A 25,661-nucleotide genomic window follows, 5' to 3' on the forward strand; every position below is an offset into this window, starting at 1 on the left:
TTAAGCATTCCTCAAAGTACCTAATTTGAATGTTGTTTCCTGCCAGTTCTTGCTCTTGGGAGCTCAGCCTAAAGAGATTCTGTGAGTTACATGCACCACTCTGGTCAATTTCTTTGTTCTAGTGAGAGGAGGTTGTGTGGTTCACCCCAGCTAACTGGTTAAGAACGCTAATTACGTAATTTCTACATAAGGGTAACTGAAAGTCCAGCAATTCATTCATTCAATGAATACTTACTGAGTTCCTAGTTTGTGCTAGACATTGTCCTGCTATTGTAGATGTAAAAGTAGACAGAACTTTGTATAGACAAAGTTCCTCTTCATGGGAACTTCTCCTCTTAGAGTCTGTAAGAAAGGGATCCCTGGGTGGCGCAGTGGTTTGGCGCCTGCCTTTGGCCCAGGGCACGATCCTGGAGACCCAGGATCGAATTCCACGTCGGGCTCCCGGTGCATGGAGCCTGCTTCTCCCTCTGCCTGTGTCTCTGCCTCTCTCTCTATTTCTCTGTGACTATCATAAATAAGTAAAAATTAGAGTCTGTAAGAAAATTAATAAATATGTAATATTATTTTAGACAGTGTTGAATATACTGTGAAGAAAATAAAGTAAATCAAGTGGAGGGTAAGTGGCTATACACATTCTGATATATTTTTTTAAAAATTTTATTTATTCATTCATGACAGACACAGAGAGAGATGCAGGGACATAGGCAGAGGGAGAAGCAGGCTCCCTGCGGAGAGCCTGATGTCGGACTGGATCCTGGGACCCCGGGATCACACCCTGAGTGGAGGTAAACACTCAATCACTGAGTCACTTGGGCATCCCCATATTCTGATATTTTATAATGAATGTCTGGAGGTGTATGTATCTCAAGAGATGCAATTTGAGCTTAGAACGGAAGGACAAGGAGGAGTGTGGAGATCTTGGACATAGGTCTTCTAGGTGGCAAAGGCTTTGTATTTGAAACAGTCTTGCCATATTTGAAGAGCAGCAGGAACACCAGAGTGGCTTTAGGATGTGTGGCAAATATGTGTGGTCTGTTTGCCTAATAGCCATGCTTCCTTGCTGGGAGAGCTCTGATTTGGTTCAGACACAATATGCAGACTCAGGGTATGAACCACCACTTGTCTAAGTGAATCATGAAAATCCTGTTCCAAACTGTCAGTCATTGATTTAGACATAGACATATAACTCAGTTCTGGCCATCAAGACACAAGAGGGAATTTTCTGGGGGCCTCTTGAGAGTTTTTCTCCCTGGTAAGATACAGACTTAAAGGAGAAAATTGCTCAGTCTTTTACTTTTTCCTTCTCTTTTTGCTTTGAAAGGCTCTTTATGAGAATCTGATACCTAGAAATGCAACAATCAAACAAAAATGAGAAAACAAACCAGCTTTAAGAAACAACAGATTAAGATGGCAACATGAAAGGCTGGAAAGAACCTGGACCCTAATGATACTTTGAACTCTCTAAGCCAATTGTAGGACCTCCTACCTTCAGACTTAAGTAATAAAAACAACTTTAGGGCAGCCGGGTGGCTCAGCGGTTTAGCGCCGCCTTCAGTCCAGGGCGTGACCCTGGAGACCCCAGATCTAGTCCCACTTCGGGCTCCCTGCATGGAGCCTGCTTCTCCCTCTGCCTGTGTCTCTGCCCCTCTCTCTTTATCTCTGTGTATCTCATGAATAAATAAATAAAATCTTAAAAAAATTTTTTTTTGTAGCTTAGGTCACCATTAGGTGGGGCTTTTGTTCTTTGCAGTTAGTATACTAACACATACACATATGATAGGAGCATGGGGAGGTAAGGACACCAAAGCAAGAAAGATGGGCAGGGGCCCATTGTGCAGTGTCTCTTAGGTCAAGGTGTGGAGTCTGGATTTTACTTGAAGGATAAAACATTTTAGCAGATAACCAATTCAATGCAGGCATATGATACAGATCTATCTACATTTATACCTCTATGTGTATGTATATACTTATCATGTACAGATGAAAGATAATTTGTTACAAAAATAATATGCCTATAAATATATTTACCATTTCTCTTCTGATTTTTAGAGAAATTACTATTTAAAGCCAGGTTAAAAGAAATAAAAGGTCTTACAAATAACTCATGACTGAAAATCCTGAATGTTAAGAATCTTTATGTCTGACCTCTTTTTTTTTTTTAAGGATTTTATTTATTTATTCATGAGAGACATAGAGAGGCAGAGACACAGGCAGAGGGAGAAGCGGGCTCCATGCAGGGAGCCCGATGTGGGACTTGATCTTGGGACTCTAGGATCATGCCCTGAGCCTAAGGCAGATGCTTAACGGCTGGGCCATCCAGGTGTCCCTATGTCTGACCTCTTATGCTTGGGAGAACCTTAGAACAGTTTCTAGGTATTGCTTCTGCCCTCTTTAGTCATGTCAGAGTCTTTACCAATTATGTTCTGCTTCAGAGGCTTTCCAATTGCCATCTGAAGCCCTTATCTCCCTTTGAAATAGCCCCCAATTTCTGCTTCAGCCTTGTCTATTTGTGAAGAATGCAACTTCCTTTTTTTAAGCATGGCTAGCCTAAATACCTTGGGTGTTGTTTTTCTCCTAGCTAGCACCAGAAGAATCACAGAATAAGGTAGCTCATTTAAAACATTTTCCCCATGGTTGTCCTGTTCTCCCATTCAGGAAAAAGATTATTGGTTACCATGGCAATCAGCTTCCACAGCATTCCATTCTAAGTAACCACACAGGTATAGCACAAGCTTTTACTCAACGTTCTTTACTGTTGCTCTCTGCAGATCTGCATATTTTTCCAGCCTATTCTCTGTAATTGCTGCTTTGAACAATCAACCTGAATTTAAGCCAGGTAATTTTTTCAAAGGCACCATATCCCTATCTATTCTAAATATTTTAGAAATTCACATCTACAGTTGTACAGTGATTTTCTCACAGCACCAACCCAAACTTTCTGGTGCGTTCTTGAATAAGTCTGGGGTTATATTTGCATCTCTTCTCCCATATTTAGAAAACAAATAATGAATTTACAGTGAAAATCAGGGCAAAAATAATTTTATAAGATTATCTCTCTTATGTTCTATATCATATCATTCCTGAGGATAATTCCCTCATTTGTCTCCCTCTACCACTCCCAAGCCCTCTAATAAAATAGTGCACAAACTCAGAAGAGTAAAAATTGTCCTCCATCCATCACCTTGGAGATGCCAAACACTTATACATTTATATCCCTGAGATCATTAACTACTCTATTTTTTTTAAAGATTTTATTTATTTATTCATTTATGAGAGACAGAGAGAGGCAGAGACACAGGCAGATGGAGCCTGAAGTGGGATTCGATCCTGGGTCTCCAGGATCACACCCTGGGCTGAAAGGTGGCGCTAAACCGCTGGGCCACCCAGGGATCCCTAACTACTCTATTTTTGTTCAGAACATTATTAAAAATAATAAAATATGGTTTTAACAGGCCAAACACATTTTACTGCCACCTAATATCTGTTATATTGTGGGGGAGGTGGGATGACATTGGAGAATCAACTAGATAAATTGTTTCCCTACAACTCTTTCCTTCTTTTTGGTATTATTACTTCTAGTCGTTGCTGGTTATTTACTCTTTATAAGTACGTGGCATAAACTAGGAATCTTGAGATTTCTATTGTATGCTGAGATATCTTTTAATATATTATTTCTACCTACGATTTTATTTGAAGCAACAGTGGTATTTTGGTAATGAAAAAGAGGCAACTTGAAAGGGAGTTGCTATTACCTGATGTTAAGCAATTAAAAATAAAATCTGACTTTAAGCCTCTTTCTTGCAAAGTCTTTCAATCTTCTCGATGTCTTTTCATTGAAAAAGACAGATCTCATGACCAATCTATGAACATCCCATTGAATATTGCCATCTCCTATTAAGGGCATGGAAGTAAACTCTGTAACTAAAACAGATGCCTTCGCCCACAGGTTCTAAAATCAGAGGGTATTCATAAACCTCTCCACAAATTTTCAGAGTGTAGTAGGAAACAGGAACTGTTAAAAATTTGAAACTCTACTAAAGTACTTTCTACCTCTTCCGGGAAAAGAAAATATATTACTTTCTAGGAAGCTCACTACTTTAAAAAACATACAAAGCAATCAGGGTTGGAAATTCATGGTTAGCATTTGGGTTATCTCCGCTCAGTTTAAGGTGATATTTACTTTTAGATGGAAAGCCATAGAATGATTTTCTGACTCCTCTCAAAATTGTGTTGGAATTGTTTCAAGAGAGCAGAAAAAACACTTACTTTATTATTATTATTTTCTGAGCAGATATTCTATGATACCTAACATGTTTTACTTCTTCCCTTGGGTACACAGACGTATATGTTCTGTTACACTAATCCCATTCCAGCTAGAAAGAAAAACTGACCAACTATTGGTAGACTTTTCTAGGTTGAGAGCAGAGGCTGACGTTAAATAACCACAAAAACTTTGGGTAATTATATCATAATACACGATTCGACTCACATTGGAAAAATGTTGCCCTCAATTTCAAGGCGACAAAAGAAGAGACCCTGTAGCTTTGAAAAGTAGAATCTCTAATGAAGGGTCAGCATTATAAAAGCAAGGAGGGAGCTGACGTGCTGTTTTGACAGTTGGGTAAAGATGTGGGGGCGATAGGACTGTAAACCAGAGGAAGTTCTGATAAAAGGATAGAATGAAGTGTTTGAAAATAGTAAAGTGAGAGCTTAATTAACATGGACTAATAGAAAGAGCAGGAAAGGGAAGAGTGATTTAGTTCAGACAGTAAGTAGTTTGTGGAGAAATTTTATAGAGTAATAACTTAATTTGTATTTTAATTTGCAAGAGCCACGGGACGACATTATTTGAAGAATGACAGTTTTATTGTTTTAATATTTTATACCTAAGAAGCTCCCATTTATCTGAAATATAAGTTAGTACCCCTTCTATTAATGTGATGATAGGTTATCCGGCAAACTGGCAAGCAGGGGTTTGCTTTTATTAACCTTGTTATAACCTTAAAAAAACTATTCTCAATATTTCAAATTATAAGCAAGATCATGATTTTATAATGTGAAGATAGCTGAAAGTCAGACTTGGTTGCAAATCAGCCCTAACTTTTTTGGCTGGTGTCCTTTAAAACTGGGCAAAACCCTGGCAAACCAATCTCCTTAATTAGGAATCATGTGAGTAGTTTAACATTAAAAAAATAATAATAATAAAGAAATACATGATATAGGTTATATAGACTTTTGGCTTTTTATATTTAAACGAATGCACGGATATCCATTTATAGCTCTCTTCATAATCACTTAATAGGCTGGTAATCTTATGTCCTGGATTTTCCAGGTCACTTCAGATTTCCAATATTTTGCCTGTTGTTAAAAGCTTGTACAGATTTTAGTTTGGAAAATGTGGTCAATGAATTCCAAGACCAACCCTGAAATAGCAAGGGCCTTTAGCATTCTGTAGTAATCCCATTTCTGGGTCATGATCATCAAATTACCAAACCAAAGTTCATTATTTGAGACTACCCAATAATAAGCTATCAAAACAGGGCATTTGAAAACTTTGTAGTAATTACAGTTTGAAAAGCGTTCATAATACGCTTTATTATAGGCACAAGCACACCTAACTAGTAGGCCTATAGAGGACTACTCACTCTTGTCCTATAGGAAATGAAAAACAAGCCGTATTTATAATTTCGTGTTACATACTGTAAATAAATGCTCATATGTACGGTGCTCAGGGAGAACTAAAAAAATACAAAAATAATCTAAATGAACTTGCGTCGATAATCTAAAAAATTCCGGTGGTCTTCCTCGTTTCTGATTTTCACAGACTGGACCTCATACTCCTGATAAGCTGGAACTGCCAGGGCATACCGGCTTTTGCTATAAATAGGACAGTAATTAAGAGTGAACTTTTAAAGCGGAGACGGTCTCGCCGTCGTTCACGCCAAAATGTCGCTATTACGCAAATGGGACCATTCAGAGCACTTGCCGGCCTTCTCCCTCCAACCGGTGCCCCCGCACCCCTCGCCCGGAGCTCTGCCCGCTGCTCCCTCGCGATCTGGGGACACACTAAGAGGGGAGAGAAAAGTTTTCCGGTCCGCTGTGTGCAGAACGGCACCTAACAACCCTTCCGAAAATTAAGGTGGCTCTTCCCGAGAAGAACCTGGTGGGACACACGACCCGCAGCGGCGGTCGCGCTCCCGTCCCGCATCTCCGCGCCCCTGCGGCTCGGGAAGCCCGGGACGCGCGCCGCTGCGGGGGCGGGGGCGGGGGCGGGGACGAGGGACGCGGGGCGGCCGCCGGCGCTCGGCGCGGTTGCCACGGATGACTCACTGGCGCTCCGCACAGTCGCTGCCAGGCGCTCCCCGCCCGCCGCTTCCTTCCCGGGGCTGCTCTCGGGCGGTCCCGGCGCTCCGGCCTTCCAGGAGCGGGGAGCAGGTGGGCACACAGGCGCTCGCCGCGTCCTCCCCCCGCCCCCCCCCGCGGCTTCCCTAATTTAGCAGTACTTCCGGCCGCGTGACATCATCCCCCGCACCGGGTGACGAGAGCGGCGGGTGACGTGCGTGCGGAGAGGAGCGCGCTGACGTGGCTATTTAAAGGTCCTCCTGCGGGGAGGATGGAGACAGAGCGCGAGCACCTGGCGTGGGGCGCGGAGGAGGCTGCGGCGGCCGGGAGCGGGGCCGGGAGAGCGCGGAGGAGCCGAGCGCACGGGCCGTCCGCCGCCGGCCACTAGGGGAGGCGGGAAGGCCGGAAGGCAGGAAGGCAGGAAGGCAGGCCGGGCTGACGGCCCCGCGCGGCCGCGGCTTCCTCGCCTGCCGCCCCCCGCCGGCGGGGGGAGGGACCGCTCGCGCCCCCCGGTTCTCCCCGCCCCCTCCGCCCCCTCCGCCGCCCTCCGCAGCCCGCCTGGCCGCCGCGCTCGGCTGTAGCGGGCGGCGCTGACCCGGGAAGCGGCGCCCTCCGCCCCGCGAGCTGCCGGAGGAGGCGGCGGCGGGCAGCTCTGCCGGGCGGGCGCTGGAGGCCGGCGGCGGCGGGCGGTGATGGGAGTGTGAGGAGGCGGCGCGTGCGGCGGCGGCGGCGGCGGCGGCGGGGGCGCGCGGGGCGAGCAGCGCGGCGGCGGCGCTGGAGCAGCGGCTCTCCCCGGCCGCGAGCCCCGCTCCGCTGCCCCGACGCTCGGGGCCCTGCAGCTCGGCCCGCCCTGGCGCCGGGAGCGGGCGCCGGGGGCGGCGTGGGCTCGGCGCGGGCTCGGCGCGGGCTCGGCTCTCCGGCGCGCTCCCTCTCCGCCGCCGGCAGCCTCCGAGCCGCGGAGCCCCGAGGAGCCGAGGGACGCCGGCAGCGGCGGATGAAGGGCCGGGCGCGCGCCGGGCTCCATTGTGCTGGGCGGCGCGGGGCGGGCAGGGGCTGACGGGGGGGGATCGGGCCGCCGGCCCCAGCCTGCTGCCGGCCTGGAGATGGCTCCGCGGGTTCTCCTGGGGACAGTGAGTCGACCCTGCCCAGCCGCCTCGCCCTCCTCCCCCCCTCCTCTCCGCTCCGAGCCTTAGGAGGGGGAGACGCGGGGAGACCGGCGCCGATGTGGAGCGCCGTGCACGGCGCGAGCTCCGGGCTTGCACGTCGAGGAGGTTTTTCTACATAGCCTTTTTTCTAACGTGAGCGCAGGGAAGCAGTGGCATTGCTGCTTTTAGGATTTTTATTTTCTCGTAGGGATCTCTGTACAAAGTGCACGCACGTCGCATCGGGTTACACGCTCCACCCCCCAGGGGAGCCGGTGTGGTGGAGGAATTCGAACCCGCAGCCTTAGTCGCGCTGAGAGGCCGAGCTGCCTGGCGTTCCCGGAGTGTCGGGGAGGACGAGAGCGGAATGACCACCGAACTCATCTTTTATAGGACTCGGTGAAGCCGGATTCTGCGTTTTCCGACAGACACACGTTAGACTCATTTTTGTGGAATAGAGTTGACCGCCGTCTCCTCCGCGCAGCATTTTAGCTCTAATAAGCAGATGCCGCCTCTGTTTGAACGTTCCGGTGTTTACGAGAGAGATCGTTTCACCCAAGGGATCTAATCGAGTTATCAGCACCACTGAAATACCTCCAGAAAAAAGGATCTCGGGGGGTGGAAAAGCAACTGCGAAATAGCAGGACGGAGACATTCCTTTGGAAGTTATTCTGTAGCAGCACAGCAGAAACTTCAGAGCGAGTTTTCACTGGGCAAAATGGGGTAAGGATTTTTAGTGCCTAACACACCTTTGAGGCTGTCGGGGGGAGTGTGAGTGAGTGTGAGTGTGCGAGCGCGCGTGTGCGTGTGCGCGCGCTGAGCCGTGGCGGTGATGGTGTGGATGGGCCACTTGGCTACACTGGTCCTGGGTCAGAAGTGTAGGTGTGTCCTTTTAAACGAGTTCTTTTTGTAGGTTGACACCAGGGGTCACGATGAGGGAACATTATTAGAAACACAATTTGTAACCAGGATGTAGGTTTGTTGCTAATATTTGCGAAGACAGTGCGTCCTGCACTTCTCCGCTGAGCCTGCTGCAATCAGTTTGTCGTTAAAAATCCTCCTGTGTCTTAGGTGGTGTTGCCGGGGTCTTTGGGAGAGGAGTACTGCGTTCCCTCAGTACTTGGGGAAGAATCAGTCACACAAAGGAACGATTGTAAAGTAACGAGGGGTTGGACTTCAGCCCTTGAAAATGATCCAGTGTAAATTGTTGCCTCCCATGTGCCCTCTGTTTTGCCCTTGAATATCCAAAGCTAACGTGCAGGATTGATTTATTGGGGGCACCAAAACCTTGGTCTGAAATTCCTACTCATGTCGTCTCCACGGTGCTGGTGCACTTGGTGGATCAGAGCTTGAATTAGGAAGAAGCTTTTTCTTTGTTGAAGGAACTTGCACTTTCTCTGTATATCTGCTCTTAAGGTCAGGTCTTCGGGTTCTTAGTTAATGTCGGACCTAAACCGTTAACAGTACCAGAGTCAACCCAAGAGTGTCTTCCAACCTTTCATTAATTCTTCACACCGTGACTTGGGAAAATGCTAGTGACCCTCTGTAATGTAAGCCAGAAACCCCTAATGTATTAATGGAGCAATGAGGTAGTCATCTCATTGACAGATTACCCATGTTTTTTGTTGAAGGGGAACTTCGAGAATTTTCTCTCTCTCTCTCTCTCTCTTTCTCTTTCTGGTTGAACAAACAGACCTAAAGTGTAATTAATGGACAGGATTGAAAGGATAGATTAAAGCTTATCGTGACAGTTTAGGGGTATGCCGACCTCAGCTTTCTTCTTTGAAACTTTCAGAGGAAAGTTCTTGGATAGTACTATACCTTTTTTTTGTTGGAGTTAGAATTTGAGGTTGAAAATGTAGAGCATATGTTGTAGGAGGTCTTCATCAGGAATGATTGAGAAACTGATCATTGCTTTTAAAACTTAAATGACAAGTGATGAGAATGTATATAACTTGCATGATTTGGGGACTGCCTAAGCAATTAAAATACTTTATTCTATTTTAGTGCTGCTATTCATAGCCTGGTGATCTGAGGCAAATTATTTAACCTCTCTGGACTCTATTCTCTGTAAAATGAAGGAATCAAATGATAAGTTTTAAGTTTTTTCCAACCTGTAAAATTGAATTATTTTTTTTCTCCTGTTTTAATGATTACTAGTTGGTTTTCTTAAAGTAGATTTTTCAGATGGAGAGATTGTTTTCTCTAAGCAGTTTTTTTTTAACACATCAGCTGGAAAGTAATGGCATTTAAAAATGTTTTGGATGAATTGCACCAATTTTAATAAGCGAAAATACTGAAAAGTACTGCTATTTAAAACCTTTGAAATATGGCTTCCCTTGAGAATCTGCAGCTCTTCTGTTTAAAAATGTCAGAGAGGGAAAAAAAAAAAAACCCACAAGTGGCAGTTTTTCATGTTGAAGGCTGCGTTCTCTCCAGACTGTAGATTGGTAGCATCAGGAAAGAAAATCGGTTTTCCACAATCTTTAAGCTGCATGAATGCTCACTATTTTACCAAAGGAGGTCTGGGGTATACTTGCTACAAAGGGGGCTGGTAGTTAAAATATGAAAATAAGCCCCCACACATCGCAAACATTTTTGGTTCTTGAGCGTAATTAAATCTATAGATAAACTGATTTATTTGTCCTCTTCCCAATAAAGTTTCAGGGGTAGACTGGAGGGGAAGAGGAGTTTCTGGCATTAGTTTTCCAAAAGTGTGTGTTTATGGCTATGATTCTTGCTCACTGATAGTGACTTGTTTCACCTGAGTTATCAAGAGAGGCTGAATGGGAGAAAGTAGAAGAGCACAGAGAAGGCATTTGTGGAAGTTTGCACACTTGGTGGTGTTTATACCTGATAAGTGTTTGCGGAGCCTGATAAGTGTTTGCGGAGTAAGCGTAGCCTCCTGTACCTATTTGAACCAAAAGGAAATGGTGTGAACATAAAGGAAATCTTTCTTAAAGATTTTATTTATTTGAGGGAGCGCACACACATGCCAGCCTGTGTGCCAGTAGGGGAGGGGCAGAAGGAAAGGGAGGAGCAGGGAGCCGGATGTGGGGCTCGAACCCAGGACTCCAAGATCATGACCTGAGCCCAAGGCAGATGCCTACCCAACTGAGCTACCCAGGTGCCCCAAAAGGAAAGAGTGTTTTAAATTGCCTTTGAAGTTTTACCCAGCAATCCTAAATTACCCTACTTTGACAGGTATATAAAATTTAATATCGTGGGTGAAGAGTTTTCACATTTTATGAAATACATTTTTGACTGTTAGGTTATAATAAGAATTTATCTTAACAGTGGATATAATTGCAGATCTAGGGGCAAAGTTTAAGCAAAAGGAATTCTTTTCACGGGCAAGCTTGAGTGAGGGAGGGCCAGAGGCTGGGGGAGCGGGAAAGAGTCTCAGGTAGACCCCTGCTGAGCGGGGAGCTTGATCCAGTGTTGGATCCCGGGACCCTGAGGTCATGAACTGAGCCGAAGTCAGGGCTTGGGCGCCGAACCAGCTGAGCCACCCAGGCGCCCCTGGGTATTATTTTCATTTTTAAAGAAAACTGGTGATGAGTCTAGGCAGGAAACCAACCTGGCTCCAATAATAGTTTATGAACCATCGTGGAAATGGAAAAGAACAGCTGAAACGGACAGTTGGCAGAGTCTGTCAGGCTGTCTTGGGTGCTGCAGCCCTGTTCTTAGTGACAGGAAAGGCAGTTGAAGGGTCGGCGCGGGAAATAGGTGAATCCGACCCCTAAGAACGAGGGCATTCGTGTAGGTGCCATAAGGTGTGCAAGAGGCTGCGCAGCCCCGGCGAGGAGGGCCTGTTGGGTGCGACCCCCAGTCCGCCGCCTGCCAGCGGGGTCTCCAGGAGAGCAGGAGCCGCCTGCTGCTTCAGAGCCTTGGAGTAGGCAGCGGAAGTCAGGGAACTCCTGCAGGGACTTCCTGCTGCTTTCCGTTCTGCTGAGCCCCTATTGACAGCTTCGTGCCCTCCCTGGGGAATGGAGAACCTTCCTCCCTCCTCTGGCTGCCTCCTTGAAAGTTATTTGTAGAATGTGATTCTCCGTGCTAATAAGATCTAATACTGCTGTTCTGATTTATCTCCCCTGCCTGTGGGAACCTCTTAGAAACCCCCTTCTCTGCCTTTCCCCAGAGAACTTCCTGAAGCGTGGACATGGGTGCTGCGGCATTGCAACCTGACCTGGGTCCTTTCTTTGCAGAGAGAGGAAGCTGACACCTCTTTTCTGCCTCAGGCTTCCCTGTGCTGAGGCGCAAATGTGGAACTCCTGATCCAGCACTGGCATCTGAATGGGCTTTGTTGAAAAGGCAGTCACTCAGTCATTTCTGATCTCAGAGTATTTAGATCCAAGTCCTTATTTGTTCATTTGACTAATGTTGAACTCCTTTTCTGTGGCTTGTTCAGCAGCTCAGTGCTACTGATAGACTCGTAAGTGTGCTCTTTCCTTCAGAGAGTTTATAGTTCAGAAGTTAGGAAGACAGGCCTGAAATTAGAAAGTATGCTGAAATATCTGGGGGGCCATGGTACAGGGCATCAGAGAAATACAAAGTGTGTGTAGCCGTAGCTGCTGAGGGAAGGATAGAAAAGCTCCTGTGGAAGAGGTAATAGGTATTAAATAATGAAAGATGAGAACAGGTGGGCCTGGTGCACAAATGAGAGGGCATTCAGGGCAGAGGGAGCAGTGTGATTTACAGCACCGAGAGAAGGTACTTCCAAAAAGTTGGGCTTGACAAACTTGGCTCTGTGGGATGTGGTAAGAGACAGGCCTTGTAGATCAAATAAAAGCTGGTGCGTTTCAAGCTTTTTTTTGGGGGGGGATAATGACCCATTACAGTAAGATACGCATTTTTACCTCACAAGCAAGTGCACACATACATAAATGATAAAATGTCACAAAAGAATACCTTTTGTGTGATGCACTGTTATATTTTCTATTTTTAAGAAAGAATGACATTTGAGATCCAATAAGCTGATTTAACAACAACCCAGTGATAACTGGTAATTTGAAAAACACTGCTCTTGGCTGTGGGAGTCACTAAAGGGTTTAAATAAAGCAGAGAAATTACATGAAGGGCCAGGGAAGTAGGGTGAAAAAAATAGTTTTAAAAATCATTGACAATTTGGTTTTGTGTGTTGTGTCCTGTGGAAACACTAAGGTGGAGCAATGAACCCTAGCTCCTAGCTAGGTGGGGGAAATGGATAGCTGAACAGGACCTATTATAACATGCCAGGGTGAGGGCAGGGGAGGAGGGATTTTGGTGAGTTGTGTGTAGTTGTCTGAGTGGGACTTTTTCAGGATAAGACGTTTCTTGTGCAGGGGTAGAAATGTAGGAAATGGCATGATATGTTCCTGGTTGAGCTGCTCGCTTTGATGGGCCATGAAATAGTGAATGTGGGAGTTTATTTATTTATTTATTTTTTTATTTATTTATGATAGTCACAGAGAGAGAGAGAGAGGCAGAGACACAGGCAGAGGGAGAAGCAGGCTCCATGCACCGGGAGCCTGATGTGGGATTCGATCCCGGGTCTCCAGGATTGCGCCCTGGGCCAAAGGCAGGCGCCAAACCGCTGCGCCACCCAGGGATCCCTGAATGTGGGAGTTTAAAAAGGACTTTCTAGCTAACATACAAATTGCATGAGAAGTAAGAGTGAGAACACATTCCCCCAAGCAAGTAATTAAAGGATATTTGGAGTTGTTGGCAAGATTTGTCTCGTAAGCTGAAAAGTTACTTAACCTGTGACTAACAGAGTTATACTTTTAAATCTATCAATATATTTTAGATTATCAACCATAAAAGGAAGAGTTTGAAAAAAAAAAAAAAAGGAAGAGTTTGTGTATTTTGAGAAGTGTTTTTCCACCTCAGTTTATTAAAATACAATTGACATATAACATTGTATTAGTTTAAGGTGCACAATACAATGATTCAACATATCTGTAGTCTAAAATGACCCTGGTAGGTCTGTTACCTCCCTCATCTCACGTAGTTACAGATTTTTGTTTTTTGTGATGAGAACTTTCATCAGAATAGGTTTATTTTTTAATTTATTGATGGAATAATGGAGTTCCCCCCCTACTCTCACTGACATGTGAAAGGACTCATTTTTTGTTTTTAGGGATTTTTTCAAGGTAACATACATAGGCAAGGTCACCTTTGCTCTTTCCAAATGTACTTTTCCCTTGTTTATAACCTATTGTTCCATATAGTGAGGACTTTTAACTGGTTTCTTTCTGCTCTCTTTTTTTTTTTTTTTTTAACTCTCTGTGAGTTCATTCCTTTTTCTCTTGTCCAAGTGACATAGCAAGTACAGTAGCAGAGGACCCTCAGGGCTTTTCCCCTGGCTACAATGCATTTACCCATTTGAAGGTGCTAGAAATAATTTAAGCCTCTTCCTATTCCCAATCTCCCTTCTCCCTAAACTTTGCTTATGCAGTTTACCCCCTACTTCCCAGCTTCAGTGTGGGGATTGGCAATGCTCATCCAAGTACCTGCCTAACCACCTCCCCCAGCCCCCCCCCCCCCCCCCCGGAATAAAAAGGAAATTGGAGGAGGAGGACTTTTCCGAATTTGGTGGTAATTGCCACCAATTTGTTGATGGCCTACCCATCCATTCTCAACTGAAATGGAACAGCATCTCTATATGGAATAACAAGTTAGCATGCCAAAATGTAGGAATATTGTTATTTAGATTTACAAATAAGGTATTTTATAATGTCTTAAACAAACAAACAAACAAACCAGACTCCAGGAGCGTCTGGGTGGCTCAGTTGATTGGGCATCTGGATCTTGATTTCAGCCCAGATCATGATCTTGGGGTCCTGGGATCCAGCCTTATGATGGACTTTGCCCTCACAGTGGAGTCTGCTTGAACTTAGTTCATCCTCTACCCCTGTCCTTCCCTCTTGTTCTCTCTCTCAAATACGTAAATTTAAAAAACAAAAAAACAAACTGGATCTTATCCTACAGTTTTAAAAATGAAAACTGAAACTTTTTTGAATAATTACATATTTAACAGCATAAATTGAAAGGAGAATTAAGATTATGGTACTTGAGTATTTGGACAAAACTATTAGTTGTATAAACTAATCAAGGTCAGTTACTTCAAGTATCTGTAAATTTGGAGGAGGAGCAGATATTAGAGGTGGGATTATTTGGGAGACAGAATGGATGTAGTATATGATGATATTATATTGGCTCTGGCCTGAGGTTTTTATAAGAACTGTGAAGTAGTGATTTTGAGTAGCATGTAAGATATGATTATGTAATCCTTAAAAACAAAAGTGTATTATGTCACTTTGGTTGGTCACATTATGTGGATATGAATGTTTTTTAAAACATCCTTATTAATCCTATTTTATTTCACTTGTGATTTTATTTTCCTTATTTTGATTTCTTGTCTCTCTAATTACTAAACTTTCACAGCAAACTTGCAGACCTGTCATGAGCAAACAAATGTACATGCAAAAAAATCCCTCTCACAAAAGAAATATATAAAGGATGTGTTTAAGGGAAAATCTTAATTTTGGTTCAGCACAGTAATTTATTTAATAATTTTGAAATGAAGTCACAATATATCTGACTAGTGTGACTTTTCTTTTTTGGGATTAGAGATCATGAAAGTTGGTTTAGGCTAATTACCTGAAATATTATTCATGGCAGTTAAAGGATTAAAGTAATTAGTTGGTGAACTCAGTTTCATTTTTTTGTTTTTTTCAAAGATTTTATGTATTTGACAGAAAGCACAAGTGCATGAGCACACAAGCTTGGGGAGCAGGAGAGGGAGAAGAAGACTCCCCACTTGATGTCGGCCTTGATCCCAGGAGCCTGGGATCATGACTGGAGCTGAAGGCAGACTGAGCCACCCAGGCGCCCAAACTCAGTGTAGTTTTAAATGATTGAATATCTCAGAAGAAAAAAATGATTAAGTCTTAGAAGGTCTAACCTCCCTACTGCCATGTGATTTTTTTTTTTCCCCCAGACCTCTGGTGTTTAGTTGAAATATTTTTAGGTACTGGATTGTTCTGTTATTTAGGATTAATCCAATTTACTGGACAGAAGAGTAAGGAAAATGAGTTCCAGATACTTAATATTTCTTGATAAAATTTTGAAATGATTGAATATGACATTTTAAATAGCTTTATTTCTAAGTAAGAATTTCTTTTAAAAATGTGCAGTTTGTTACATATTTGTAAAGCCTTATGATCTGTGGCTTAGTAAAATGACTCTAGTTTATAAGATTCATTATGTTCGTGGAATAAATGAGATTTTTCTAGAGATTAAAAATGTTTCTAAAACATTGTAAGAGTTGGTAAAACTTTTTAAAAGCTAATTATACAGTGGTCTTCAACGTGCAAATAAAATCACAGTTAGAATCTTAATTTTTATAGCATACCTTTCTATATATTGTAAAATTAAGATATCTGTTATCTATCTCTGTTAAACAAATTTACTAATGAACTTCAGCTTGTAATTGTAGCTTGCTTCTCCTTTCCCCATTCATCATAAATCTAACCCATTGATCATTTCTCTGTTCCCTAATAATCTGAGTAAAATAGATGAAATCAGTAAGAATCAATCCTGCTTTTGTTAAGCAACATTTTTGAGGGGAGAGGTTGAAATTATACGTACACATACATATATTACACACATATATATATACATATATATATATAGTTTTTTTTCATATATTGTCTTTTTCATCTACTTTTATTTCTTGACCTCTAAACAACACGGGTTTGAGCTGCAGGGGTCTACTTACACACAGAATTTATATATATATATATATATAATATATATATATATATATATATATAGTGCAGTCCTGTAAATGTATTTTCTCTTATTACTTTATTTTTTAAAAAATTTATTTCTTTGAAAGAGAGAAAGAGCATGAGTGGGGTCTGAGGGGGCAGGCAGGGAGGAACAGAGTGAAGGGGAGAAGCGTACTCCCCTCTGAGCAGGGAGCCCAGTGGTGGTGGATCCCAGGAACTGGAGAACATGACCAGAGCTGAAGGCAGACATTCAACCAATTGAGCCACCCAGTGCACTTGTCCTGATTTTCTTAATAACATTTTCTCTAATGTTATTTTATAACTGTTATCAGAAAGGCTTTTGGTCAACAGTAAGTTAGTAGTTAAGTTTTAGGGGAGTCAAAAGTTAAAAGTTGAATTTTCCACAGTGCAGGGGATCAGTAGTTCTTAACCTGTATTGTTCAAGGATCAACTTTATTTCATTTATTTTCCCATCTTGTTTTAAAATGTTTTTAAAAATCTCATTTCTCTGGTAAGTATAGTTTATTTATTTAAGATTTATTTATTCATGAGAGAGAGAGAGAGAGAGGCAGAGATATAGGCAGAGGGAGAAGCAGGCTCCATGCAGGGAGCCCAATGTGGGACTCGATCCTGGGACTTCAGGATCGCGCCCTGAGTCAAAGGCAGACACTCAACTGCTGAGCCACCCAGGCGTCCCTCTGGTAAGGATAGTTTAGAATTAATTTTACAGGGGCATCTTTCTAGTGTCCCTGCAAAGGAAAAAAATCCAAATATTCTTTCTTGCGAGATTTTTTCCACCTAGTAATGGATTGTGAACCCACTATGACTTTGTGTAGCTGAAAGAATTTTAAGGGGGTAAAACTAACATTTGACTTAGTTAAGAACTGGATTTCATTTACATGCAGCTGTCCTTGCTCTTTGGAGGTAGGCTATTGGAGGAAAGCAAAAAAAATACTGTTTTCTTTCTTGTATCAGAAAATAAAGTTATTGGGATGCCTGGGTGGCTCAGTGATCGTCTCTGCCTTCAGTGTGATCCTGGAATCCTGGGCTCCCTGCAGGGAGCCTGCTTCTCCCTTTTCTGTGTCTCTGCCTTTCTCTCTGTCTCTCATGAATAAATAACATCTTTTTTAAAAAAAAAGTTATTTATGAAATACAAAATATTAAAAATCTAGTCAGTACTTTCCCTTCCTAATATATTTACCTTTATACTTTTCTAGCTTTTGAAAAGTCACCTTAATCTCTTTTAACAGCTAATATTAGCTTTAAAAAAAAGTTTTGCTCTATGACATTTTCTTTTAATGTTATTCCATAAAACATGAAACATTAACATGTTATTTTTGACAGGATTTGACAATAGTTCCTTAATGTTCCTTAATGGACAAAAATTAAACCCAAACAACTGTTGCTGAGGAACCATAGATACTATAGCAGCTTTCATTACAAGTCATGTTTATTATGTCATGTCTGTTGACCCATCTGGATCCATGTGTTGACATGCCTCACAGTCCAGAGGGCTGTCGAAGAGACTCCTTGACTTTTTTCTCCCCTCCTGTAAGGAAGGAAATTTGTCCCTGTGTTCAGTAGGAGAGCCTTCACAGAAATGTGCTGAGAGCCACAGCTCTGGTGTATATCTCTTCGAGTATTATATATTGTGTTTGCTAGCCATATAGTTCACAGCATAGCACCGTGTTCAGTACAAGTTGAGAGGATCTGGGGAATTAGAACCCATTTTTCATATATAGAAAGTCCCGGGGGATCCCTGGGTGGCTCAGTGGTTTGGCGCCTGCCTTTGGCCCAGGGCACGATCCTGGAGTCCCGGGATTGAGTCCTGCGTCGGGCTTCCAGCATGGAGCCTGCTTCTGCCTCCTCCTGTGTCTCTGCCTCTTTCTCTCTCTCTCTGTGTGTCTATCATAAATACAAATAAATAAATAAATCTTAAAGAAATAAAATCCTGATTCCCAGCAATTAGATATACAGTTGCATGTACCAGTTGTTTTTCTGATCACTTTTCTAGGTAGATCATTGGATCTTTTCACCGTTCCGATTAGGTATGCCCCAGTCTTACTGCAGTAGTTACTGCCTTCTTTCTGTTTCATTAAAGTGCCTCTAAGTAAGTTTAAGAGGGCTGCTCTGAATAAGGCTTTTTTTGTGAGTTGGCGTTTTCTGTCCTAGTTACTTTGAGTTTCTCCCATTAGACAGTCTCTAAGAAATTATGTTAAATGGACCTGACTCTCAAAGAGCTCAAAGTACTGTTAGAAAATTTCTGCCGGTCAGTCCTGCTTCATGGAAGGTAAGTCTGTACATTACTAGACTTCTAGTAGGACAGTTACTTTGAACCTATCAACATACTCGAGTGTGCTTAGCCTGCCCTGTTATTTGCTTCCCTTTTGCTTATTCTTTTATAAAACTGCCATTTTCTCTCCTACTCTGTTGTTAGGAATGTTTCTCACATGGATTTGAACATTAAAATTCATGTGCTTTGCGTAATCACCCTGCCAGCTCCTAAGATGTTTACAGAATGAAGATGCCACCTACGCTTGTTTACTCAGTACTGCCAGGGATCCGTATACACTGAGCTGAATGGGAAGACTCCCAAATCACCCTTAAACTCCTCTCTGTTGAGGTTCTCTTGATTTTTTTTTTTTTTAATCGTTTTAGATCTTGCAGGCTGCCTTTTTCCTTACTCAGCTGATAATCTATAGAATTTTAGTTGTCTACTTTCATTGTTGCTTTCATCAAATATTTTATTAATGGTGAATTGATATTTATTACTATGTCTATGTTAATAGGGGAAAGAGAAAAAGATATTAATGACAGTATTACTATTTACTTTTATTTGGTGACATATTAGTATATTGTGAGTCATCAGTATATGATTAGTAAACTATTCATGTGATAGAAAGCTAGCCTGAAGAATGTTTTGGAAGATGGTGCAGTGGTCATTTAACTATAATGCAAGATTGTATGTCTTCTATGACCTCAACTATCTAAAATACTTCTGTATATGCATAAAAATACTTGAAAAACATTTCCAGAAGTGCTACCATATTTATTTTGGGATGTATGATTGTGAAATGTTTCTTGAGTTTTTCTGAACCTTTGTTTTTCTATGATGAATATATTAAGTCTTAGAACTTCTCTTTTATTTTAAGGGTGGGGGGTATTTAAAAAATGCTAATATATAAATTATCAGAATCAGTATTCCTTTTTTTTTTTTTTATTCATAGAGACACAGCTAGAGAGAGAGGCAGAGACACACAGGCAGAGAGGGAAGCAGGCACCATGCAGGGAGCCCGATGTGGGACTTGATCCCGGGTCTCCAGGATCACGCCCTGGGCTGCAGGCGGCACTAAACTGCTGCGCCACCGGTGCTGCCCCAGTTAGTATTCCTAATACAGATACTTTTGTGTTTGACCCAGTGTTAGCTTGCTTTTATTTCATTTTTCTTTTCAAAATGGATTAAAGAAGTAATTAATGACAGCAAAAATGATTTCTTGTTTTTTAAGTGTAAGGAGTTATCAGACTGTTAGTATTAATCTACACTTTTTATGGATAAGGAGATAGAGCTCAAAGGGAACATGTGACTTACAGGAAGTTATGTCACTATGAAATGGCAGAGCATGTGCTAGATCCTCTAGCTCCTCAGGCTCTTAGCATTAGTTCATGCATCCTAAATGGTTGCTTACTGACACAGAACTCATTCTTGTTTTCAAGATTTTATTTATTTGAGAGAGAGAGAGCGAGAGAGAGCAAGAGATAGAGCACACACGAGTGGGGGGAGGGACAGAGGGAGAAGGAGAAGCCTACTCCCTGCTCAGCAGTGAACCCTATGCAGGGCTCCATGTGGGGCTCAATCCCAGGACCCTGGGATCACGACCTGAGCCAAAGGCAGGTCTTTAACTGACTGAGCCACTGAGGCACCCCATAGAGATTCATTTAGAGAAGGGTTTCTAACTCCTCATAGTTAAAAGAAACATTCTAATTTAGTGTAAGCTTGGTATCTTAGTGATGAGTTCATTAAATGTGTCTTGTTTTCCTTTTAAATAGTATGGAATGAAACTGCATTCTAATTTTAGTGTAATTAAATCTCTGCTCATGCATTAAATTTTGACTACATTGAAGTCTTTCTCAGAAATGATTTGATGTTATTACATATGCTTGGTATAAAGTTTCCAAAGTTAATATTAAATTGTGAATTCCATCAGTCAAAGCCCTGTTAACTGCCCTTATAGTTACTGGGCTCTGAGCCCCTGAAATACTTAAGTAGGGTCTACTTTTCTGAAGACTTTAGACCAGAAGCAGAAATCTTGAGATGTTATTTTGAGACATCTTTCCTAGGGCATAATGCTGGACTAGGAGAGCCTTGAATCATCATGGGATAGCTGTAAGTTACTTGATTTCCTAGAATTTGTAAGAAAAGGTTGGGCCATATTGTATCCAGATTGAAATATGGATTTGTTTTTTCTGAATTATTTTTCCTAGAGCTCTCAGTGGGCAGAAAAGTGTGTGAATGTATAAGGTAGAAGGCAGTAGGGATTGGTGGAGACTGGGAAAGTGAAGAGAATACAACCTGCCTAATGTCATTCATATCCAGTTCTAAAAACTAGTGAAAGATCACATCTGAGGCCTAAGACATTAATTATTTAGCAGACTTTTTTTTAAGCATCTGCCAAGCTGGTGGCTAATCTAGCTTGGGTGCAGTAATTTTGGAAATTCTTTAACTTGACTGAAGAAGGAAGACTAGAACATAGGACAGGGGCAGAAATTAACATTAGATTAATGGTTCTTGATTTTGAACCTGTATCAGAATTACCTAGAAGTTTTGTTAAAAACTGGGATTGCTGGCTTTACCTCCAATTTTTAATTCAATGAGTCTGAAAGTGGGTCCCACAAGTTTGTTGCTCTAACAAATTCCCAGATGATGCTGATGCTGTTGATCTTAGGACCTTACTCTGAGAGTTCTTGCATTTGAGAAATGAAGCTGACACATGTGAGGAACTTTTTTGTCCATTTGAAAACTCAGTGACCCCTGAAGCTTTTGTTTTTTCTTTGCTTGAAATTTGTAAGAATTATAATTCTGAACTTAGAGGAAAATCCCTGATTGAGACTGTCATCTATTTTTTATGAGCTAAAAGATCCAGGACAACTTGAATCTGATCTCTCTCTCTCTCTAAACCTGATTACTTTCAGCAGTACTGATCAGTTAAGCCCATTTCTAATTCTGCTTTCTGGTATTACTAACTTTATTATTATTATTTTTTTAAATTTTTTATTCATTTATGATAGTCACAGAGAGAGAGAGAGAGGCAGAGATACAGGCAGAGGGAGAAGCAGGCTCCATGCACCGGGAGCCTGACGTGGGATTCGATCCCGGGTCTCCAGGATCGCGCCCTGGGCCAAAGGCAGGCGCCAAACCGCTGCGCCACCCAGGGATCCCTAACTTTATTATTTTTAAAATTACTTGACACTGCTTTGACTCCTGAAGTCTTATGCATTTGGAGGAAGTATGACTTCATTTAGGGTTGTTTATTCTGCTTAGACAGCCTTAAGTTTGTCCACATGCCATAGTTTTAGATTTCTTTTTTTTTTTTTTTTAGTTTTAGATTTCTATTGCTGTGACAAATTACCTCAGTCTTAGTGGCTTAAAACAACATATGTTTATCTCACAGTTTCTGTGAGTCAAGAGTCGGCTACCTTAATTGGATCTTCTCAGGGTCTCACAAGACAGCAGTCAAAATGGCAGCTGGGACTGAATACGCATTTATGGATCTACATCATCTTCAAAGCTAATGTGGTTGTTGGCTGAATTCATTTCCTTGCATATGTAGAATTCAGAAGCTGTGTCTTTAAAGCCAACAGGAGGAGCCAAATGAAGGAGCTTCATCTTCTTTTATAGGACTCACCTAAGTAAGTCAAGGTCACCCAGGATAACTGGGCAATCTCCCTTTTGATTAACTGAAAGTCAGTGGATTAGTGACTCATCTACTCTGTATTATTAACAACTACTCAACAACTCTGTGTTATCCTATTCTACCCATACTCAAGGGAAGAGCTTTATGCAGAAAGTGTCCACCAGCAGGCAATAATCTTGGGGCCATCTTAGAATTATGTCTGCTAGACCACATCATGTATCCATGGATGTTATCCAAACGCTCAAATACCAACATTACCATTCCAATTTTTTCTTTACTTAAAAAAAAATCTATAGCCCTCTGCACTCCTGATGCAATATGGATTGGATACTCCTTAGGCATACTGGTAGTTCTTATCCTAAACGTTCCTCTTGTATATTCCCGTTTATTTGTTTGTTTTGTATCTTCTGTTTCCTGGACACTGTTTTCTTTCATGGTTTACCCCTTTATTTTACTGAAGCTCATTTTCCTGTAGTTACTGAAAATGGCTGGGTAGGAGATGACTTTTGACACCTAATATATGAAGGTGTCTCCTCTGCTCCCTCCTTTTTAAATTGAGTTTAGATCTCTAGACAGGAAATGACGTCCTCTCATTGTGAAGGCACTGACCTAATCTAGTTTCTTAACAGTGTTCCTGTTGAAGCCTACTTGTTTCTGATTCCTGTTCCTTCTTGTATGACTTTTCCCTTCTCTATGAAAGGTTTTAGGATTTTTTTTTTTCCTTAGCTGATCAAAGACTTCATGATGATATGGTGTGGGGTTTTTTTTTTTTGTGTGTGTGTTTTTTGATTTACCATTTGCACTCTCGGTCTGTTGGCCATTTCAATTTGATTAACTTCCCTAAATTTGGGAGATTTCCTTGTATTTTTTAAAAAAACTACTTAAACATTTGTCTTCTGTTTATGAATTTTCTTAGTTTTATCTTTCCTACTATCTTTTCCCTTTTATTCTAGCTTTTTTTTTTTTTTTTAAGATTTTATTTATTCATGAGAGAGAGAGAGAGAGGTGGAGACACAGGCAGAGAGAGAAACAGGCTCCATGCAGGAAGCCCAACGTGGGACTCGATCTTGGGTCCCCAGGATCAGGCTCTGGGCTGAAGGCAGCGCTAAACCACTGAGCCACCCGGGCTGCCCTTTATTCTGGCTCCTAAGGAAATTTCCTTGACTTCCATCTTCTAATGCTTCAAATGGATTTTTAATTTCCATGCAAATCCTCTTTCTCAATCTCTTATTTGAGGACATTTATAGTATTTTGAAGTTTTGTTTTCAATTTCCTAAATTTCCTTTTTTGTGTTCTTGTATTTTTTTTTTTTTAAGTACCTATCATGTTGGAAACGTTCTGGAATATCTGGTGATCCTCAGCTATGCATTAGAGTGGGATGCTGAAAAGCTGATTCAAAGCTCTTTGTGATTCAGTGAAGCCTGTCCTTAATGTACTTCATTTTAGGCATTTAAGTAGTGGTCTTTTTCTTGGGTGGTTCCTGAGTGTCAGTAAGTAGAGATCTCTTCTCTGAGATTGTTCATTTTATTTAGAGAATGATCTTCCAGTATGTATACCTCTTGGCATTCTGAGAGCAAGATCAGTATTTTCTTCCATGTGTACCTAAGAGTCATGTTACCTGCTGTAATGTGAAAAGCACAAAGGGAAGAGTGAAAGGCTGTGAAAAGCTGTGGTTTAGTTTGTAGCCTTTCTCTTAATGCTCTTACTTTAGGCCTTACCTTTGTCTTCTGCTGTTGGGCAAGTTTATTGCTGGATTGTGGGGAGGGGAGTCTTAATTTCTTTGTTATCTAAATTTTCAATCAATTCCCAGTTTTCAGCCCTGTGCCTTACACTCTTTTTCTGCAGCCCCATTGCCTGTAAATTCTCACTAGCAAGTTCACTTATTCTCTTTTTATAGGCAATTTAGTTTCCTTGGCTTGGCCAAGTCAAGTACTATTCCTTCTTTTAAAATCACATCTTTCAGAACTGTATTAGAATTACTTATGCACTGGTGTCACTTCTCCTTTGATGTTACAGAGTCATACCTTCTTTTTCCCTTCACTTACATTTTAGTGAAATTTCAGAAAAGGAAGATAAATGTATGCAATTAATTTGCTATGTTTGACCAGAGTCACTGAGCCATAACATTTGAACTTATATAAGGTGTCTTTCAGAATGTGTTGATGCTGTTGATGGTTAATTGATTAGAATTTGGTAAATGATAATGTGTTGGCTTTCTGAAAATCTGTGTTACCAACACCTGAAAATTCAATGCATGATGCAAGCGCATCTTAAAATTAAATAGTTAAAATTGATCATCAGCCCAAACCTCAGCAAAACAAAGCACTTACTCTCTCAACTGTTTTGGGTAACTAAGGTATTGCTGCAGTTTGTCCCCTAACACTGTGCCTCTTGAGCACTTGTAACAAACATTAAGCACTTAATTTGTGTCATGAGTCATGCTAGGTACTGGCAATACAAAGATGAGTAGACAACCATGTAAACACGAAATTACATTACTGCTGTAATAGAAATGCACGTTGTGTTTGAGAGCGCAGAGAAGGGAGTGCTCACCGCCACCTGGGAAGGTCAAATAAAGCTTCACGTAGCCAGTTAAGTTTGTTTTGAGACTTAAAGAAGAGGTGAATTGATAGGGTAGGTAATGGGAAGTCAAAACATACGTGAGTGGATATTAGGGCACTTCAGGCACAGATAAAGCCTCAAAAGAGGGGTGGCACAGGTAAAGCCTCAAAGATGATGTATGCCAGTTAAAAAGTTAAAGTAGTTTGGCATAATTCATATATAGTATAAAAGCAGATTTGATTAAAAGTCTAGTGCCGTATGATGACTTTCTAGAGGGTTATACTTTTCCTCTAAATTAATGGTCTCCATATTTTTCAAGTACTTATATCAGTAAAAGATTTGAAGCAGGTTTCTTCATATGTATACATTTATGTTGAATGTTCTACTGTGTGTGTATATATATATACACATAGAGTTATAAAACACAAAAATAGAAGTGAAAGAGGACAAAACTTTCTGTACCCCACTTTAGAGGTCATTGCTTTAAGTGGTCAGCAAAGGAACAATTTTAAGCTGGTAGAGTTATTACTATGCTTGTATTTTATATTAACTACTCAGTGTTGCAATATGGAGGAAGTTTTGGACTTGAAGGAGGGGAATGTGTATGAGAAATGAGTGGCAGTCTTGAAGACCCTCAAGTTTAATTGTGTGATAGGTTAAGTGTAGCAATTTAGTCAAGAATAATGGCTTGTGTTAACATAGAACAGGGGCTGAATTCAAAAGAGAGTTATGTAGTCTATAGAAGTTGACAATGAACTGTGTAGATAAAAAGGAATAAGGAAATTGGCTTGGTCAGCAATTAGTTGAGATAGGGAACCAGGAGAAGTTTGCAATGAGGTGAAATGACAAATTGGGTAAACGTTGATCTATTTATGGCTGTCCATATGGGAATGTCTTCTAGTTGGATATCCAGGTCTGGACTTTAG

General features: G+C 41.7%; 2 protein-coding genes across 3 annotated transcripts in view; one reads left to right on the plus strand and one right to left on the minus strand.

Annotated features, from left to right (window-relative positions):
- The window catches only part of TENT2 (terminal nucleotidyltransferase 2), a 133,254-nt gene extending 126,767 nt beyond the window's left edge, over nucleotides 1-6,487 (minus strand). For both annotated transcript variants that reach the window (XM_072736925.1, XM_072736924.1), the window contains exon 1: nucleotides 6,331-6,487. The gene's annotated coding sequence lies outside the window, so the exon portion shown is untranslated. The remainder of the gene's footprint in view (nucleotides 1-6,330) is intronic.
- Nucleotides 6,488-7,386: 899 nt separating this feature from the next.
- The window catches only part of HOMER1 (homer scaffold protein 1), a 131,234-nt gene continuing 112,959 nt past the window's right edge, over nucleotides 7,387-25,661 (plus strand). Inside the window, exon 1 of the mRNA XM_025998256.2 lies at nucleotides 7,387-8,207. Coding sequence (XP_025854041.1) covers nucleotides 8,203-8,207 — 5 coding nt within the window. The 5' untranslated portion in view covers nucleotides 7,387-8,202. The remainder of the gene's footprint in view (nucleotides 8,208-25,661) is intronic.

Source organism: Vulpes vulpes, chromosome 14, assembly GCF_048418805.1.
Source record: "Vulpes vulpes isolate BD-2025 chromosome 14, VulVul3, whole genome shotgun sequence".
NCBI lineage: Eukaryota > Metazoa > Chordata > Mammalia > Carnivora > Canidae > Vulpes > Vulpes vulpes.